This window comes from Festucalex cinctus, chromosome 4, assembly GCF_051991245.1.
Source record: "Festucalex cinctus isolate MCC-2025b chromosome 4, RoL_Fcin_1.0, whole genome shotgun sequence".
Taxonomy (NCBI): Eukaryota; Metazoa; Chordata; class Actinopteri; order Syngnathiformes; family Syngnathidae; genus Festucalex; species Festucalex cinctus.
In genome coordinates, this window is record NC_135414.1 from 20,802,610 (window position 1) to 20,817,339 (window position 14,730).

General features: G+C 36.8%; 1 protein-coding gene across 1 annotated transcript in view; it reads right to left on the reverse strand.

Annotated features, from left to right (window-relative positions):
• The window catches only part of pepd (peptidase D), an 11,811-nt gene extending 5,099 nt beyond the window's left edge, over positions 1-6,712 (reverse strand). The window contains exons 1-7 of the mRNA XM_077519648.1: positions 6,597-6,712; positions 4,663-4,846; positions 3,855-3,982; positions 3,710-3,773; positions 1,898-1,945; positions 564-625; positions 275-319 (exon numbers count right to left, since the gene is read on the reverse strand). Of these exons, the coding sequence (XP_077375774.1) occupies positions 275-319; positions 564-625; positions 1,898-1,945; positions 3,710-3,773; positions 3,855-3,982; positions 4,663-4,846; positions 6,597-6,613 (548 nt within the window). The 5' untranslated portion in view covers positions 6,614-6,712. The remainder of the gene's footprint in view (positions 1-274; positions 320-563; positions 626-1,897; positions 1,946-3,709; positions 3,774-3,854; positions 3,983-4,662; positions 4,847-6,596) is intronic.
• Between the last annotated feature and the right edge of the window lie 8,018 nt (positions 6,713-14,730).

Sequence of the window (14,730 nt, forward strand, 5' to 3'; positions counted from 1 at the left end):
AATTGAGAAAAACATGGTTAGAAGATAAAGAAGCCAAACTAATCGTGTCAGAAGCAAATAACGCAGACTAATTATCGTGTATGCTAAATGCTAACAAAACTAAGCATTAGCAAGCATTTGCTGGTTAGCATGGATATGCTCAGATGCTAAAGAGGCGTAAGGCTAATAAACGTTCATAAATGTACCACACATATACATATGAACATGTACATAAGGATTTGTACATTAAGCATTTATTTTGTTGTAGCTGAAGCTCATGCATGTGACGTCTTACCATTCCACAATGACTGGGTGCAACAATGTGTTGTTCACTTTGAACCTGAATTAAAAGAATAAAGAAAAACAAAATCAGCTGTTAGACAACATAAGACTTCCACACCGCAAAAGTCAGCCGCCGTTGATCCGCGCCAGGTGGAGAAAAGGAGGTGGGGGAGTCAGAAGGTGGGGAGTATTTAAAAAAATAAATAAATAAGTGCAGCGAGGACAACGTTGTTTATAAATTAAACTAAATTATCACTATGCATGAGAACCCATAAAGCAAAGTGTAATTAAAGGAAACCTACTGGCTAATTCCTTCAAACGAGGCTTCACGGCTGACGCTCCCGCTGTCTGTGTTCTGTCCTCGCTGCAATAAAGACACGCGCACACGCAGACACGAACACACAAACAAATGACATTAAATGTTAAATGCATCTATATTATACACCTATCCATAGTTGAAATCGATTACCATCTTGGACTTTTATCAATTATGTCTGAGTTTCCTTGAGTCAACAACATTAAAAGCTTTTTCTTTTTCCAATACACAACCATATAATTGCTTACTAATTAGCTGTACAAATGATAGAAATATAAAAATGTTTATATTATACTGAATATCATCATAAACATTACCACTGGGAAGTAGAACATTATTTCTATCAGTCAGTGATGGAAAAATACAGTGTAGTGTAGTTGAATAATATACTCTGATATATTAGCATAGTATGACAAAAATAAAAACTACTTAATATTTCAACATTCACACAATTTATATTCCTTACTTGTCATAATTTGTTTTATTCCTGTAGAATTCTAGCATTATCCTCATAAAAGTACCGTTAATTTATTTCTTCTTAAAAAAAAAAAAAGTGTAGTTAACTATACTCGAATATTTGGACTTCTTTTTTTTCGGCAATATTAAAACAAAAACAAAAAAAACTTGTTAAATTGTATCTGCATCCTCTTAAAATTACAATTGTACTTCTTTGTACATAAGGATTTTTAACTTGTATAATTTGACTTTAATTCTTGCTTGTGAGTGTGGATGGTTGTTCGTCTGTGATTGGCTGGCAACCAGTCCAGGGTGTCCCCCGCCTACTGCCCATAGCCGGCTGGGATAGGCTCCAGCACCCCCCATGATCCTTGTGAGGAATAAGCGGTCAAGAAAATGGATGGATGGACTTCCATTCTCACTATTGTACCTTTTCCTATGTTTTGTTTTTTCTTGTAAAATCTCATCTTTAGTCTCTTAAAATGACTTCAAATTGTGATACTAAAAGTATTTTTTTCAAGTTTTCATCTAAAAATATTAAAAAAATGTAATCATTACTTTAAGTAATGTTTCGTTTACGTAGTAGCTATACAACACTATTCAGTGTTGCATAAACCTTAAAATTAAAATACTTATATTCAGACCTCTTACTTTTTAAATTACAAACATTTATATTGTTGTACTTCACAATATATTTACAGTATAAATGCCATATATTAATGCAATATAATAACTTAATTTGTCAGAATTACACAAGTGCTGCCACATTGACAGGTGGCTGGCATCCATTTTAACTTCTCCCTTTTTTTCCTCTTTTTAAATGAAGCTCGTGTCGGAAGAAAAACAAAAACGCAGCACACCAACCAGTGTGAGGACGACGGCTGGTTTCAGGTTGCTCAGGACTTCAGCAACCTGCAAGTCAACAACAACGAAAAAGAAATGGACAAATATGAGCATCTGTGCCCACGCACACACACAAAGACACACACATTGCAGAGTGACACTCTTGCTGCCAGGTGTCGCCGTGGCTCCGCGGCACCAATGTGACACGGAACCTCAAATGACTTTATTGCTCATCCAGCGGCCCAAAACGTCAGGTGACATTTTCCTGACATGCACGTGACCGCCTGGGGAGTGTTCCAACTATCACATAGCGTCAATTTTACACGCATTAGTACCGATGAAGGTCGTCTCGTTTCACACCACAATACAGAAGAGCCGGTCTGTATGGCGATGACGAGTCATTTGACTCCACAGGTGAACAAATGCATGAAATGACATCTGTCAAGTGCCACTACAAACAAAATTATCATGACCATTGGGGTTTCCCCATTTCATTTAAATTGGGGGGGAACTGATTCTTCCTAAATATTATTTCAAACTATCTATGTAAAATTATAATAAAATTTCAGCTTTATATAAGAGACGGATTTACTGCATCCTTGGAGTGGCAGATGAAATGAAAAGTGCTGAGGGGATATACTGAGGAATAATCAAGTTATACCATTTTACCCTAATCTGAATAAACTTTTGCCCACATTTCAGATTGTTGCACAAAAAGTTCCCCAAAAGGCATTTTTTTTTGTCCCAACGAAAATAATAATAATAATAATAAAGTTACAGGAATACATTCTTAGAGTTTCAAAATTCTTGTGTTGTAACTTGTAACAAGTGACCATTCCAAGCAGACTAAGCATTTTTGACAAATTGTTATTTTTGTGGGCTAGCTTGTCAATTTGCTAATAAAATGTGTACACGAGACTGCCATCTGCTGGAACTAATGAAGCACTGAGCACTTTCCCCATCACCCAAGGCAAAAATAATAATACTAATAATAATAAAAAAATTAAATAAAATAAATAAATAAATAAATAAAAGGGAAAAAAATCACGATCAACAAAACATTTTGGAGGTTTTAAAAATGTGTTTTTACACCTTAGTGCAGTGGTATTCAAACGACTGGGGGCCATTTGCGGACCGCAATCCATTTTTCATGAGCGCACAGCATACACTAAAAATGACATTTGACATGGCTGCAAGCCTAGTTTAAAAAAAAAAAGAAAAAAGTGGAGTTGGTAAGAGTGAGGGAGGGTGTCAACGCCACTAATAATAAATTGAATTATATTCTGTAAAGTTTTGTTTAAATATTTTTTTTTTCCACTTTATTCATTTTTTACATGCGCCCCAATTGGTAAGCATCTCGCTTGGGTAGACTTTAAAAAAAATAAATAAAATAAAATAAAAAATAAATAAATAAATAAAACCTATGCAAGCAGCACTTAAGAAGGTCACAATATTGACATTGTGGTTTTGTATTGTGCTTATAGTGTGAGTCCCTGCTGGCCAACACTTAAGGCGGGTGAAAGCCGTTATTCTGGCATTTGAGTGTTTTGAAGGCCCCCACTGCGACTTTCGTACAAGAAGTGGCGGCAGATTGATGTGGAACACCCCCCCGCACCCGCCTCTCCCCCCAGGCGGGAATCACACGCCTCAGGGAAGCTGCAAGAAAAGCTCCGTTCTTAACAGCAGCAAGAAGGTCATAGTGTAAATTTAGCAAAGATAACATTTGATTTAAGACATTCTAATGCCAATTAATGCTCGCTTTCAGATTCATGGCTCAAAGCCTTTTAAGACTTCAGATATCCAAGGTAACCCTGGTAAAGGAGGTAGGCTTACATCAGCGGTATAGTGCACCTCATCAACAGCATACTTCTTCCTGAAGTGGTCTTTGGAATAGATCCTGTCGTCACAAAAGACAACTTTTAAGAAAACGTGCACAATGTTTATGTTACTCCAGCTCCCAGAAAACACAAAGACTCACTCTCCCATCCAAGTGGCGTAGCTTGCAGGCAGTTTCGGAACAAACAGGAAGGATTTCCCCGAGTCCACTTCAATGGCCCCATAGCAGTCAGCCTCAGTCACCCCAAAAGCCCAATGGAAGAAAGACTCCTGTGGTAAGAAAGCATACAGGACGGAAACAAATGACCCACTTCCTACATTCGTGTTTATGCATTAATATCGAGCTAATTTAAAGTTCCTTTAAAGCCACTAATTTGTTTTTAATGCTCGATTAAGGTCTGCCTCTTGCACTGTGCTGTCATCAATATCCAACATTAAATGCTTATGCCATCTACTGGCAGAAAAATGACCAACACAAATCAACATCTCACACTTTTTTTTAATTATTTTTTAAGTACAGTACATATTTTTAAGTAAATAAATAAGTATGAATTACTACGAAATCACTGTATCAATTAACTAAAAGATACAACAATATTTGTATTAGGTTAGCATGTTTTTCCACTTTTGTGAAAAACTGGGAAAAAAAATTACTGTACATTTTATTTTACTTTACATTAAGAACAGATATAAAAGGTGCAAATAATCATGAGTTAATTATTGAAGTCAGGAAATTAAAAAAATAAATCAACTGAAACTAGATAATGAGCATGTTTCCGTGCAAAAACCCGAATAACTCGAATAAGAGATTGCTCATATAAACGCATTCGGAATACCTCCGTTGAACGTGGCATTGTTTTGTGTTCTGCACATGCTCTATTCGTAATGAATCTTGGTCTTTGGAGTACAGGAACGACTTGTACGAGCGACTCCACAAATCAACCACCGACCTGCCTGAAAAGGAGGTCCGTGTCGGTGCAGTGCCTCTGCTGCTGCTCGCCGCCCTGCAGCATCACAATCGAGCAGGACTCCACACACTCTACGGCCCTCAGCCCGCTGCACAGACGCCGGCGGTTCTCCGCGAAAAGCTCGGCGGACACTCGGAGGGTGTCATTACCCAGCCAGAAAACCGGTCTGAAAGCAAAATAAGAGGGAACATGTTAAGGGGTGCTACGATCAGATTTGAAAGAAAAAAAACAAACTATTTTTTTAGCAATTTGTTTCCAACATAACAGCTTTTTCGAGCTTGAAACTATTTGAGGAAATTCTTCAACGAGTTTCTGAAGGACCCGTGAAAATTACAGAAAGGTCCTGAAAATTGTGATTTATTTTAGCCCAAGAATAACAACAACGAAGAAACCCAGCAATTTCGAGAGGGCCTTGGCACCGTATACTCAGGCTCTAATAACCGTGTTTACGAGGTTTATGGATCGACCTTGAGTACAGTCCAGCGTGCGGGATCAGATAGACTGTGTCTTATCAGCAAAGAGACTTTCTATCTGACCCGCCGTGTTACAAGCTTGTCAAAGTACTGCCTTAATCTTTGCGCAGTCGGGTTGACTCCACACACCACTTCAAATCTTATTATGTCGTATCTGAAGGATTATCTACACGTCCTGGCAACACAGTGGCCTCCCCTGAGGCCGGGGAAAGGGAAAAAAAAATCAGTGTTACCTTGTATATTTTCTATGAATGGAATAAAAACCCTCACTTATCACATTCCTGGACCATGTTTTCTGAGAACTACTCATGTGCGGCGTGATTGGCTGGGGACCAGATCATGGTGTGCACCACGGTACAGAGAGTGGATGGATGCATGCATGTTTTGAATTTGTGGCACTGTCTGTTGCTAGCAAAGAAAATGTATGAACCAGATAGTATGATGGTGTGAGTTTCTAATTGATTCTATATATGACTGCTAGCAGCCTTCATTTCTTTATGGCGTCATGTGGAGGATTTGCCATTTCCCGAGTGTATGCTCAACACAATAACAAACTACAATGTAATGTAACACACCTCACCTCAACTGCCTGTCCAAAGGATTTGTACGTAGTTGAACTATCAGTCCAAAGGATTCGGACATGCTGCCTCAGCTTTAATTCTAAAGGGCAAAGTTTCATTCCCATTTCGATTGCATAACTTGGGATGGTGCAAGAAAAGTCACAAGACCATGAAGCTTATTTAAAAAAAAAAAAAAGAAGAAAAGAAAAGAAAAGAAAAGGAAAAAGAAAAAAAGAAAGAAAAAGAAAGAGAAAGAAGAGGAAATGGGGGTTGGTGTGCAGCAACATTGAGAACACTCCCATATTATTATTATTATTATTATTATTATTATTAAATATACTGAGTATGAAGATTTTAATATGGGATTTACACATATATGGGGATATTAAAAAGTTGATATTTTCATAACAACAATAACAATAATACTAATAATAATAATAATAATAATAACAATAATGGAAAACCAAATTTAATCTAGAAAAGATTTTAAAAATTCTAAAATTAATAAAGGGGATTTTAACCTCTACAATTCAAAAGAAAGCAATATACACTGACAAACCCGATGGGTGCCCTTTATTTATTTATTGGACATTATGTTTTTAAATTACTAATTGTGCGAATTATACATTAAACAGTTCCAATCGTTACATATTTGAAATGTCTACTCTGAACTTTGTCTAAACTCTCAAGTGATATGTCCCATACGGTTTTGACAGCGAATCTATCTAACAACAAACGCCTCTAGAAGCGAGATGATGCGGTATCAACGTGGCACCGCAATAAAACATTTTAAATCATTAAAACATATTCACATGCACGATTCAAGGTTTAATAAATGATAACATTCGGTAATGTTGTGACAAATATATTTATATAAACTCACTGCGGAGCTGCAGCCATGATTACGTTCTTGCTCTCACCACCCTGTCACGTGGAGGCGGAAGTCACGTGACTTTCTTCACATTGTGCTGCATTCATGATAATCGGAGGTTGGAGGTTTTATTTGTTTTTTTTGTTTTTGTTTTACTGTAGAATGAAGACATACTGTACCACAATTGAAGTGCTGGTTATGTGTACAGCAAAGGCAACTTTACATAATAAATATTAGTTTTACAATTGTGTTTGTACAGAACAACTGGGTAGTAAGTATATGGCTTTATAGGGACACATACAGTCCGCTCTTTTCTTGACTTAATTCGGCCCACCGGAGATTTACAAAATCAAGAGTCATTTTTCGATGTATTAATTTAGCAACATCGCCCCCCCCACCCCCACCCCCTAAAATTTGCTAATAAAATGTATTTGTTGTTTTTTGTCATTAATCAACACAAAGTTTCACATCTGAGTTGCAGTTTCCCAGCAGATGTTGCACCACAGGAAGGTCACATCCTCAACCAAAGTCATATTGCCCTAAAGGAAAGTCTAGACACTGAACGTCTGCAGTCTGTACTATTTTGTCGTTGTTTGAATCCACATGATTCAAGATTTTACTGTATACGCACAGGGTACATAATTTTAACTCATTTTCTACGAAATAGCTGTCTGTTTTTAAACAAATCAAATGGTTTCGCACAAATGTTTTCCTTTTCTTTACATGCAACTGTAACCATACAGGGTTTTAGAATGCAGTTGTCAGCCTTAATCTCCTTCACAGGGAGCTGCACAGGCGCACACCTGTTGTTATTCACGTGACACTTTTTAATTAAAAAGACCAATAGCGTAATTAAGACGCCTTCCCTTATGGAGTCACACCACCATCAGTGTCACGCGTTCAGTTTTTTTTTTTTTTTTTTTTTTTGTGCGCGTGCGTCATGTGCCACGCGGAAATGAAATAACCCGCTGCCATGAATGTAAATGAGACGAACGGGAGGCTAGAATTGAAAGCCGTTGGTCTGTGTAATTTAAAGGCAACAGGCATCTTGTTTGTTCTGCTTTGAGATAATTCATTTGCTAATGCTTGCCCAAGAGGGCTGTATAACTTTACTAGTGCACATTTGTTTCAATGCAATTACAAACAAACATCATTAGGCAAAACTTAGATGCACAATCTCATGATGTCCAATAAAAAAGTAGACATTTCATCACATTTTGAAGTCAAAATAATCCTCACAAATCAAATCACAATAATCCAAAGTCCAATGTTTTTCAATGAGTGGAGAGCTTCCTTTCACAGTTTTGACCGCCATTTTGACTTGTGATGACTTGTGATATTTTCAATAGGTGACACGGCAAAGCAAATTTTACTCAATTTTATTTTGTTTTTTTTATTTTGGGATTTAAGCATTAAATGGAGCTGTTAAGCATGTACAGTCAATAAAGGCCATCTCGGCAATGTACAACTTTATTGTATATACAACTGTTATTGGTGACTCACTCCGTACCAGCAACAGAGTTAGCCCCAAAGTCATCGTCGCCGAAAATGGCTCACAGCTGGTCCTAGACAAGAGGATGGATTTATGCTCAAAAACCAACCCAGGTTTTACCTTTGGCCACAATCAATATCAGTCCCAACTTTGGGTTTAATATAATTGATATTGGATTGATGTGTTCCTAATGTCCTGGATTGGCCGGCAACCAGTTCGGAGTGTACCCCGCCTACTGACCGAAGCCAGCTGGGATAGGCTCCAGCACCCCCACAGCCCTTGTGAGGAGCAAGCGGCTGAGAAAATGGATGAATGGATGTTCCTAGTGTCTGATTCTTCCTGCTGCAAGAAAATGTACATCTTGGGACTAATTCAGGTTCCTCAGTCTTACAAGCACATTTTTTTTGTTGTCATCTTTGCATGCAAATGCAAAAAAATAGATGCTGTTGCTCGAGCTAAAGGATAAATGAATGTGATCATATTAGCATATCAGCCACATGGATACCAAAGATTTGTGGGAAAGCGCAGTAGCCTGGATAATTAAAGGTCATTCCTCGTTAAGACATATGAAATCATTACTACATACTTCGCAGTTTCGCACTGAGGTTACAAGTGGTTAAAATATTCTCATCAGCACCATGGATGGAATTTTTCATACACATTTTGTTTCTGTCTTTTACATTTGTTTTTTCCACCATATCACCACATAATTACATATTTTTTTTTCTATTCTATTATGTGGAATGCACTTTTATGTGCTGATCCTGGCAATATCCTTTCTCCATAATTGGCTGGCTGCTGTGAGATGCTGTGCGTGTTTGCGTGTGAGTGTGTGTGATGCGCACTAAACCATTTTTAATAACGCCCCGCACTTGCTCAAAAAGCCAGTCACACACTTGAGACGCAGAAAATGGAGCCTTGACACTGCATTCAGGCAACCTAAACGTCAAAGTTTAAGCCTGAGTTAGTGTCACGTGACTGTCATATGTTGTTCTCTGCATTATGGCAATGGCAATACGAGATTAGATAAACATAAAAATATATCAAAAGGAATATTTTGTTTCATAATTCTTTAATGAGTAATGACCCCCTCCCTGGGATGTCACCTTATCGTGGTAAGTCGGATTCACTTCCAGTGAGGGTTGGGCTATGCCAAGGTTGAGATCTCATCATAATACAAATAAAAAATAAATAGTTTTCATTTAATTTTTTATAGTTTATAATGAGAATTCATAATGAGAATTTGAAAGTCAAGTGTTCGGGGTCTTTTATGACTTGGAATAAAAGTAGGAGACATTTCCTACATTTTTAAAGCATTTTGACAAAATTTGTAGTTGGGCCAATGATTACATTATCACGCATGCATTAAATTATGTTTGGACAGTCTATACAATTATATAATTTTGTAAAATTGTATATTGCCCCATGGATGAAATGTGTTAAAAGTGGGATGAGTTTTTCAAAGCAATCAATGGTCTGGTCAACACATAAAGTTCCCTGTTGAGCTCTGTAAATCCTGGTCACGCGTCCTTCCTTCCTCAATGACCCCTGCAGGCCACTGGGGGAGGAAGTGGAGGCGGGTAAGCATCAACTGCAGATTGAGCGCCAGTTCCCCCTGCATCCTTTTGTTTTATCTTTAGCGCCAGACGCAATTTGGGCTGCTACACTCCAGCTTTCTGCAACTTCAAACTTTATTGCTTGCGGGCTTTGGACATCTGTAACAAAATCGTTTCAAGTTGCCGAGAAGAACAAACATTAAAAGAAATGTTAGGCCTAACAGAAAGAATGGCGAGAGAAAGCCAGTGGAAATTTTTGAAGAGGATAACGTCTGTTAGAGCCCAAATGCTAACCAAAGTCATTAAAAATGAACTTAAATCTTCAATCTATCTAACAGGAAGTACCCAAATGAAACAAGATAACCAAAGTGACAGGAATTCCAAGGTGCTACAACACTGGTTACAAGTGGTTGATATATCCTCATGATCACCACGGATGGAATCTTTCATACACATTTTTTGTATACATTTGTCTTTTTCTATCATAGCAGCACTTAAATACATTTTCTCCTATTCTTATATGTGATATTCACTTTTATGTGCTGATCCTGGCAATATCATTTCTCCTTAATTGGCTGGCTGCTGTGAGACGCTCTGTGTGCGTGTGCGTGCGTGTGTGCTTGTCTTTGTGTTCTTGCTCGGCACACCAACCTCTTTTTAATAACGCCCCACCCCAGCACTTGCTCAAAAACCCAGACACTTTAAACACCAAAAATGGAGCCTTCAAACTGCATTCAGGTGATCTCAGCCTAAAAGATAATGCCGCCTTGTTATATAAAATGCATTGTTGTTGGGTTATCTATTTATCTATTTTAGCTTTTAGATAGTAAAAAAAGGCCCGGCTGGCGTTTAAGGATGTGTCCCAAAAATGCAAAAATGAATGAAAGGACATCATCATGTATAAAAAAAAAAAAATGGCACCTCACCATGTCAATTTTATTTCTCACATTATTTTGGAAACATTTAAAATAAAATATATTTCAAAATGGTTTCAAATAAATAATTTTACTTCAATTTTCAAATATAGACCGGTACATTTTATTTTATTCAAATTTTCATTTAAATAAAACATTACCTATTTTAATTATTACAGCATGTTTAAACTACTTTGGAAATTGAAAATTGTAATGTAGATTTTATAATTTTATTCTCTTTTTGAAATATTTTACTATTTCCCCAACTAGTTAGTTTAGATTTAGTTAGCTATCAATCAAATTTACAGATTGTAATAATTGTATTTTTAGGTTTGAAATATTTATTTCAATTTATTTAAAATAAATATATTCAAAATATTGAGATTTTTAAAATGTTTTATGTATTTCTTTTTCTAACAAATTGTACTAACTTTTGCTCCCGTATCTAAACTTTTTAAATGTATTTAAATTATGTACTTTTTTTATTTTTTTATTTTATTTATTTATTTATTTTTTTATTTTTTTAGTGGCTAAGAAAGTATCGTTTAATTATTTCAAATAATATATGCAAATATTTTGCAATTCTTCAATTAAGTTAGTTTGATACATTTTGGTACATATCCAGATAAAGGAATGGGAGGACTTCATTTTCACTTTTACTAGCGTCTGCTTGCATTGGGGCCAAGATGGGCAATGACCCAACAGATCCAGCAGAGGGAGCTGTGGCGGTGTGTGTGGCAGTTAGCCTCCACTCTGTATTGTACATCACACCCGCAGGACTGGAGGAGGACAGTCACAGTGAATTAAAATCAATGTATGCAAAAACATTTTAACCATGAGACGTTTATAACCACCAAATGCACATTTCTAGTATTCTGGCCTTGGGAGAGGTCTGCTCCCTCTGAGTCGTCTTGTCTTCAACCCAGATTAGTTTCCCAGTAATGAGAAACTGCAGTATGCATAAAACAACAGGAAACTGGCAAAATCCACAGAGAGGCCTACTTTGAAAGTGATTAAAGTACATCCGCTACCGCATTGCGCTCTACATGATGTGTTAACGTGTAAAGCTAATTTCACACCTGAGAGGTGCTAAGGGGATCTATCATGTCAGAGTTGAAAATAGAAGTGATCATTCGCTGACTGTAGAAGAGCATGCTGGATTCAGACGTGAGTCTGAAGAGATGAAACCTCATTAGATCAGTTCATCATTTGAAATCTATCGATGCACACTATGGTCTGTATTTTTGGAGACAGGTGCGTAAAAACTGGTGCATCTTTATTTCGTGCCAGGGCAAATCTAATTAGCGTCATGCTGGGCGTTCAGGCGAACCAAAGGCGTTTCCTTTTACACTACCACTCTGGTGCACCTGACACTTAGACCAGCTAAAAGCAGGACTAAGTTGTGGTGCAGGTGGTGTTCTTTAACAATAAAACTTTGAAACATAATTATCTAGAATAACTCAAATAGTATTTCTGCAACATAAAATAAAATGCCCTCCTCCTCTACATGGTTTCATAAAAATTGGTCCAGTTGTTTTTGCGTAATCCTTCTGACAAGCACACGAGGATGATAAAAACATAACCTCCTTGGTAGAGGTAATAAAATACAGATGGTGCATGTTTTGGGTTGGTCAGGTCAGTGCTCTCTCAGAAGGTTAAGGCAACAAAAATAAATAAAAATCTCATCTATAAACCTCGGGCAAGCTGTTTACCGTGGTGGAGGATTAGGGGGCGGCACACTTTCTGTATTTCACCAGGATTTATCCCAAAGTGGATTGCTCATAAGCCTCTCATAAATAATTTCCAAATGATGGTACTTGTGCCATTTGCTGTGTGTGACCTTCAGTCAGTCGTCCTTCAGGCTGCATATACCAAATCACTGTGTCCATTCTGGAAAATAAATAAATAAATAAAAATAAATGTCTCTTTTGAAAAAGTCTGACCATGAGCATGAAATAAAATAAATAAATAAATAAATAAATAAATAAATAAATAAATAAATAAATAAATAATGGTGTGTCCTCTAATAAAGAGATGCAGGCAAATGGAAGCCTGCAGGCTAGGCACCCGCACTCTGAGGGGCCACTAAATTAAAATAAATAAATAAATAAATTAATTAATTAATTAATTAACTGCATTTCCATTTCTTCATTTGGCTGGCAACCAGTTCAGGGTGTACCCCGCCTACTGCCCGAAGCCAGCTGTCGGCTCTAGCACCCCCGCAAATCTTGTGAGGAATAAGCGGTTAAGAAAATTGATGTATGGATGGATGGATGGATGGATGGATGGATGGATGGACATTCAGTACAGTACTACAGACAAACTAAGAAGAGTCAATTACTGTTGGTGAATGAATAAGCTGCAATAACATTGTCGTTTTTCATGGAGGATAAAGAATATAGGCTTGTGAGTATTCTCATGTTGTCTGTCTACATGTGTTGCTTCAACCTATTGGTACTATCTCGCTACTATCGATGCTAATCATGAGTAGGTCTGGCCTTTTCCATTATGTGTACTAAACTAGCAATGGCATTTCCAAGCCAAAGCCATTCGATGGAAGGGTCGTTAGGATAAACAACTCTTATTTGATAGTGACAGTCCGACGAGGCACAATTGTACTTTTAGTACTTTGGCAAGAGCACAAAACAAAGTGGGAAAGGTGAATAGGCTAGTTTTTAGTTAACCATAAATATGTGAGCATTCATTGTAACATAAGTAAAGTTGTGAGGAAAACTGAGGGCAGTAGTTATTTGCGTCTCTACTCCTCCTTCTGCATATGTTCACACTTTATATGCAGCAATGTGCTATGACAGGAGCCCTCTCCCCCTTCTTTTTTCTTTTTTTACCACCCAATCTCCATCACCAGGAAATAATTGGCTCTCCTGCCAGCCATGATTAAAAATATTAATATCATTTAGCACACACAGCACACGCAAAAAAAAAAAAAAATCTTCTAACATAATGAAGCGCAATGTATTTTTAGCCCTCCAGCCTCACACAGAATTAAAGAGTCGGCCATTTCAAATGAGATTCTAACTGAAGGCCACGTGTGTGAGTGTAAACAACTTGACCTTGAGTGGACCACTTGATACACTCGTTCAAGTTCCGCACAGCTAAATGGACACGACACGTCAGTCTCCTCATAAGTGACAACGTCTCCAGAACCAAGGACAGGATGTTTTTTATGCACTAAGGACCTTGGTTGTCCTGGCAACAGGTCATCTGTCGTGCCATTGAAAAGCAAAAAAAAAAAAGAAAAAAAATGTTTTTCTTGGCTAATAAATAATATTAAATAAATGAAGGGCTCCTTGGGATAAAACTGTTCTAAAATGTCACATGGTTTTGGTTCCTATTTTGGACTATAATTATGATTGCCTACTGCCCGAAGCCAGCCGGGATAGGCTTCAGCACCCCTGCAACCTTTGTGGGGAAGAAGCGGTCACAAAAATGGATGGATGGATGGATGGATGGATGGATGGATATTGCAAAGAAAATGTGGACCTGTGCAAAATCTGATATATATTTTAGTCCTGTCGCTCAAGCCACTTTTGTGTTGTAACATTTATTTATTTTCTAATATTTAAAATATTGATTTAAAAATTAGTGCTTTATATCTTTTCATGTAATATTTTCTTTTTTATTTCTAATATTTCGTATTCTTGCTTAGATCCATGTGTTTTTTTGTATTGTGGCTAATATTTTATGCAGTCTGTTATATTTTAGTATCTTCTTTTTTACGTTTTTCTTTTTGCATTTTTTCACGTTATATTTTTTTATCTAACATGTTTAAATTTTTTTATGTCATATTTTATATTTTCCTCTTTTTAAAAAAATGTCTTTTTTATATTTATCATTTAAAAGTATTAATCTTTTATCATTCCCCGTCTCCCCCCATATTTGTGGGTTTTTTTCTTTCTTGTTTCAGCTTTAGTGCAGGAGGTCTCTTGAGATGAGTAAATTAAACAACAAATGTTGTAATACTTGTTTGTTGTTACATTATGAAATCATGCTCCAAGTGGATAGAAAATATATTTTTCTGTTGTTAATTTCCTAATTTTTCTAATATTTTGACGTCCAACCCCCCGAATATTTGTGTTTTTCTTTCCAAATATTTTTAGATAATGTTTTTGTAATCCTTGTTTCAATATTTGAGTATTATTATCTGAAAAATGGGCAGCTAATCC